The sequence below is a fragment of the Coffea arabica genome, chromosome 5e (genome assembly GCF_036785885.1).
Source record: "Coffea arabica cultivar ET-39 chromosome 5e, Coffea Arabica ET-39 HiFi, whole genome shotgun sequence".
In the NCBI taxonomy this organism is placed as follows: domain Eukaryota; kingdom Viridiplantae; phylum Streptophyta; class Magnoliopsida; order Gentianales; family Rubiaceae; genus Coffea; species Coffea arabica.
In genome coordinates, this window is record NC_092318.1 from 3,151,230 (window position 1) to 3,157,721 (window position 6,492).

Below are 6,492 nucleotides of genomic sequence, written 5' to 3' on the forward strand. Positions count from 1 at the left end.
TTCAGAAATAAAAATATGTAATCATTTTTATGTAAGCATATATTTAAGTAACTCGAGAAGGATGAATCATAGTCTGATTATTGTCCAGCACAAGCAGCCTCATTTCTGCATTTCTACATTCATAGCACACAAGAGAAGAGGGCAAAATCATGCATTAATACAATTCATCAGTAACTTGGACAAGGTACATGTCCTTCTAAAAATAGGGACATCTGAGGAGTAAAAATCACCTATTTAAATCTAGCTATTGCTTTGTAAGACCACTGAGCTTTGACATATTCAGACAAGGATATACCAGTTCCACAATTTCTGGCCTCAGACATCTAGGGAGCAAATGCCAAATTTCTGGCCTGAGATATGAGAAGCCAGATTTCCTACTATGTTGTACACAACTGCACCACATTGAACCCTTTGAGATTCTAACGCTGTCTTTGCAGCTTCTTTGACCACTTGTCCGCTCACATAGTGTTTTCGACACACGGGCATGTACACTTCAGCCCCAGCGATTAGTTCTGTTTCAGTCTCCTCTGTCTTTCTCAATGTAAAGAAAGCTTGTCTACCACAAAGCTCACACCGAGCATTTAACTTGGTTACAGAGTCCGCAAGGGGTATAACTTGAAGCACAGACCCAAAACTTCTCCTGAACAACAAAAGAGGGGAGGTCAGAAAAGGATGAAACTTTCAGGCATCAGAAAACCAAATTTAAACATGTTTAAATAATGCCTGAATCCACAAGAAAAAGAAAGCATCCACCAAAACTAGACGGGATGACTAGCTGGACCCACATGCAATATTTAGTAATACCTTAGATAGTCACCATCCAATCCAGCAACAATCACAGTCTTCCCATCGAGGTCAGCAGCTTCACGGCAGAAATCATAAAGGTCTTCAAAAAATTGTGCCTCGTCTATACCAATAACGTCTAGCTGTAATCATGGTAATAGCAACTACTAAGCGTACTGATGCACTGCAAAATAGGACTGCCATAATGGTACAATGCAAAATTATGAAGAGTTCTATGTTCCTTGTAAAATGTGTAGCATCCATCTTGGTTGACCCAAACAAAATGTCGCCATTTAGCATTCTAGCAAAATAGTATATGGCAAACCAAATATCATATGCGTGCCCAGGCAGTTGAAACCAGACCAAGACGCAGCACTACTTCTCAACTACAAGGTCAATTTCAACAAGGCATACCTTATCATATGCCTCACTACCAAGCTTTTGTCTGAATGATGAAAGATTTGCCAATGGCCAGCATGGCAATTTTTCTCCATCATGTGTAACAATAAAATCCAATGCATATCTAGTGTCCTTATCAGATTTTATAACTGCAACACTTCTGCATAAAGATACTAATTAGAAAAGGACAAGATAAACAGAGGTCATGTCTACATTTCTGTCCAGATGGTACAGTTTCAAACAGGAAAAGCAGCAATGAAAAATTAACTAAATCAGCATCAAGTTCTAATCTATTTCCAGAAACAGTTTTGTGTAAAGGAGATTCTTGGATATATAATTTATTATAGTAATTGAAAACATGATCTCCAATGCCAACCTTGATGGCAGTGCTACCAGCATAATACCAAAAGGAATAAAACAAATCACCAAATAGATAATTGGTCTAGAACCAAACCCATACCAACCCCCCCCCCCCAACAAAACAAAAACACTCCTAAACCCCTGCCTGAAAAAAAGCACAAAACAATTAAAGGTGACCATTTATTTAAAAAATTTTACTCAAATGAAGCTTAATTCAATTTCTATCATGTTTATTTCAATATTTTCATACATGGACAATAATCAGATGTAAGGAATTTTCTTATTTCTTTTATCAAAAGGCCAACAGAACGTGTCAATTTCCTCTTCATATTGTTCCAGCAAGGAATCAGATAACAGTTTCATGGCCTATAAATTGAAGATAATAAGAGAGTCACTCAACTGAAATCAGCATCACAGGCAATAGAGAATCTGTTTAACAAACAAACCATCAATGATACATTGGGAGTAGGAGGATTCTAGAACTTTAGATTGTTAGACACCAGATAAGAGCCTTCAACTAATTAAACAGATGGAACCGGAGTTATAAATGTTGCATTGACCCGATAATTGACCATAAAAATGGTAACTAAAAATTGCAATAGATCAAATTGTCTAATTTCCTAAGAAGCCTTAAGCACTCATAGAATCAAAGGCACATAAAGAACTCAAGTAGAAGAAATGGCATTTCAATGGACATGACTTACCAAGTGTCAGTTTCTATTTAACTCCAATACATTCAATCCAGAAACCTCTGCATAAAAAGTTCAGACATCCACTGTGACGCTTGACTCCTAAACAACTTCCAGCATCACCTCCATATAATCTGAATATATTTAATCAATCTCCAAAAGGTCCTTAATATAATGCAATCGCAAAGTCACTCTGAATCTTTCCAACAGACTTGACATATAGGCCTTTTCCTAACCATTAGAGGAAATATAATGACCATAGAAATGTTTATCTCCTTCTCTAATTACAAAAGAATAGCATGCATGACACTGAGGAAGAAGTACAGTCCAAGAATTTAAAGCTTTCAGAAGTTCTCCCCTCCTAAAAAGCAGATCCAACCATAGCATTAGCTGCATAGACAACTGAATAGCTCAAACTTTAATCCTGTCTACTATTTACTTACATCAGGAGCATACCCCATATCTTTTAGGACACAAGTCAGATCTTCAATTAACTGATGTAACTCCTCCGTTTTCTCATGACTATTATGCTCCATAAAGAAAAAGTGAGCCTCCCTTTGAATTTCAATCATGCTATAACCAGGCTCCTTCCTCATCCCAGATTCATTCATCGCACTCCTAATCTCAGCTACATTATCCCACAAACCAAAAGAAGCATAAGCATTTGATAATACAACATACTTTCCAGCACTTCCAGGTTCCAACTTAAAGAAGTTCTTCGCCGCAATCTTTGCCAAGTCCATATTTCCATGATTCTTACAAGCGCCAAGTAAAGCACCCCATACAACAGGGTGATCCTTACAAGGTGAGTTCACGACAAACTCATAAGCATCTGCTAACCTACCAGCACGCCCTAACAGATCAACCATAGCTGCATAATGTTTTCCCTTTGGCTGAATTCCATAATCTCTAGTCATTGAGGTAAAGTACTCCCAGCCTTTGTTCACCAATCCTCCATGGCTACAAGCAGAAAGAACTGCAAGAAATGTAACATGGTTGGGTCTAAAACCTTCATCTAACATCCTATGAAAGGATTCTATAACCTCTACCACTCTTCCATGTTGTCCATAACCAGATATCAAAGCCGACCAGGTAACAATATTTCTATCTAAAAACTTCTCAAATACAATATGCCCTTCAGAGAGACTAGTACACTTGAAATACATATCCATGAGAGCACTATTAACTACAAGGTTTCCACTAATTTGACACTTGATCCACAAAGCATGGGCTTGCCTGCCCTGTTCCAGGATTGCTAAAGAAGCACAAGCCCTAAAGACTGATGCAAAGGAATAGTGGTCTGGTATCAAACCATTTTTTCTCATCTTATGGAACATGCTCAAACCCACCTCTTCCAACCCTATCTGCACATAGCCTGCAATCATCGAATTCCATGAGACCAAGCTTTTCATTTGTAACTTGTCAAAAAGAATATGGGCTAGATTAAGATCTCCTGCCTTTGCATATAAAATCAACAATTTAACATTTAGATATTCATTGGGAACACATCCAATGATTATCATTTGCCAATGGATTTTTTTTCCCAAACTATAATCTTTCCTGAAGATACAGTCTTGCAAAAGAAGAGAATAAGTTTCCGATTCTACTTGAACCCGTGCATGGCATAACATCCGAACAGCTTCCACTACTCTTCCTGAAAAACAGAGATCCTTCAAACTCTTATCCAACTGAAGGGCAATCTCTCTAGCATCGGCCTGAAAACTGGGAATGTCATCAATGATGATTCAATTTGACCGCAAGAACAACTCTAGTTCGCTTGTTCTTCTTCAAAGAAGAGGAACAAGACGTGGAAAAATTTATTCATTCCAATTGGATTAATACCAGTAATTAGTAATTACAATCACATAATATGCTCAAGTTCTTTTTTGAAAACCCCTCCAAGAGTCTTACAAAAGACAAAACTTTAGCCTTTAGTCATTTATGATACATAAAAACATTCACTAATTGACAAACAGTCTTCACTGGAAAATTTACTCTCATGGAAAAACTTGTATTCATTCTCAGCACGGAAACCACATGCATTAGTACAAGTTATAAACAAAAAGGAAATTTAAAAGAAAATGCATATATTTACTGAACTAATACAGAAATTTATCAAGTTTTATACGTCAGAGAATTCAGTGTCCACTAAAAATCCAACAAACAAAAAAAATGCAGGATTATTAAGAATAAAAGCAATGCTAATCAAGAAATGGTAATTAGCAAAACAACTACGAAACTAAAAAGAGAAAGAAAAACAAAAACGAAAGAAAGGGGGAACTTTACCTTCCATTGCTGCTCTCGGTCTTAATCCTCCTGAGAAGAGTGGAAGTTTTTCCAGCAAACATGGGCCCCACAATCACGTGAATTTCACCGGAAGAAGAAGCAGCAGCAGCAGCAGAAGTAGCTTCTGATTTCAAGCCTCGCATCTGACAATGGTGATGATGTTGCTGATGACTAGGTTGAGGGTTTAACAAGGGTTTAACGGCAAAAAACCGAGGATTTCTTGTTGGTGTTTTTAGGAGAAAAGATGGGTTTTTGATGGAGTGGTGGTGCAAAAAAAGGGGATTTTGGAGTACCCATTTGATTCTTGAAATCATAAGCATCTGGGAAAACTGTTGAATTTGGTGGATTGTTTCTCAGGAGTGGAGCTGGAGTGGAGGGGAAGGGATGGCTTGGTTTTACTTTGACGGGAGTTTTGGGAAAAGATTCTGGGCTTTGGACTTTTGATCTGGGCTTTGGGCTTTGGAGTTTGGCAATTTGCGAATTTTTACAAGTTGTAAGCTACTTGTCTAATAAAAGTTAATCACCTAATTGCAAGAAAGAAATGATTAGTACTCCGTCCCACTTTGATAGCCCTATTTTTCTTTTTCGTCTATTTCAAATTATAATTCACTTTTCAATTGAAGAATGTAGTTGTTTTTTAATTTTTTTTAAAATATCCTTATTTAATATAAGATGTTATTACTATGAGATGTTATTACTATAAACTACCTGGAAAAATTAACATTGAAAGTCTAGTTACAAGATCAGCAAGATGGTCTAAAGGTAATAACAAATAACCTTTTCGTCTTCCTCTCCGAAAGATCAATAAACTTGAAAATCCAAGACAAAACCAGATAAGCTAAACCCAGGTTGCTCACAAGCTATTGATGACCAAATGGACTGGGCTTAGCCGAACCCAAGTCACTTACAGGAGATAACGTATTGTTAATCAAAGTGAGCACAGATCAAATAGGCACATGGATTGAGAGTCAGGAGAGATCAAACTACCACTTAATAGTCCACTATTTCATCTCCGTTTTTATACATTCATTCAAAATACAATTGCCGGAAAAAGTGATCCAGAATAAAACACACAAAGAGCATTAAGTCGGACCCACAGCCAATTTGAAAAGGATACATGATCAAGCATCTCAAAATGAGGCCCGAAATTCAAATTCCAACGAAAGTCGAAAGTCAAAAGTGTGACGAGTTATTTTAAACGAGAAAATGGGTAAACCCCAGATTCAGAACAAAGAAATAAAAGGTAGTATTATAAATTTTACAGAAGCAATGAAATAGCGAAGAATAGCAAAAAACGTAACAAGGGAAATCAGAAAATAAATGCCAAAAAGGGGGTGGGGGGTGTTGAAAGAAGGATACCTTTGGATTGACGGATTGAAGAGTAACAGGGGTGGTTGAATAATTGGTAGCCATGGAGTTAGGAGAAGCAGGGAAAGAGAGGGGATGGAGAGCAGCGGCGGTCAAGAAACGCAGGGGACTAGTAATAGACGATGGATGGGAAGGAGAAGAGGAGGAAAAAGGTGATGATGTAGGTTGAGAAAGAAGGGAAGGAGGGTGATGAGGACGGGTGGATACGGGGCAAGTAGGGGAACAAGTGGAAGCTCTCCTGATGAGATTTCTGGTTTTGTCGGCTACGAATCTCCGTATTGCCAAAGAAAATAAAAGAGAAAAAAAAATAAAAAAGAAGCAATGTGCCGCTGAGCTGAACTGCTGGTAAATTTTGTCTCTGACCAAATTTATGGAATTTGAAACTTATGAGTTTTGACTTTGTGTGTTTTTGTGTGTGTGTGTGTGTGAGAGAGAGAGAGAGTGTGTAGTGGCTGTATAGTACAACGAACGTAGCCAGGTAGGTTCAATTGCTCCCCCGAGACCGAGACCGAGACTGAGAGAGAGAGAGAGAGGCCGTCTTTCGCTTTCGCTCCCTCGCTCTTGGCTTGTTGCCCCATCCCCGGAATTGAAAGCTCCTTTTCTATGT

At 38.0% G+C, this 6,492-nt stretch overlaps 1 protein-coding gene across 4 annotated transcripts; it reads right to left on the reverse strand.

The window, feature by feature from the left end:
* LOC113722727 (thymidine kinase a-like) lies at positions 1–6,492 on the reverse strand. 4 transcript variants are annotated; one of them, XR_011814037.1, is made up of 6 exons: positions 5,877–6,492; positions 4,518–5,041; positions 2,247–3,953; positions 1,198–1,342; positions 805–926; positions 1–640 (listed from the first exon to the last, which is right to left on the reverse strand). XR_011814037.1 is itself a non-coding variant. In XM_072048291.1 (5 exons), the coding sequence occupies exons 2-5, from the start codon at positions 4,835–4,837 to the stop codon at positions 316–318; spliced, it is 912 nt and encodes a 303-aa protein (XP_071904392.1). In that variant the 5' UTR covers positions 4,838–5,041; positions 5,877–6,439; the 3' UTR covers positions 1–315. The 4 variants fall into 4 exon arrangements, 1 of the variants encoding a protein (XP_071904392.1); XR_011814038.1 differs by lacking the exon at positions 5,877–6,492 and having other exon boundaries at positions 2,247–3,946; positions 4,518–4,655; XM_072048291.1 differs by lacking the exon at positions 2,247–3,953 and having other exon boundaries at positions 5,877–6,439.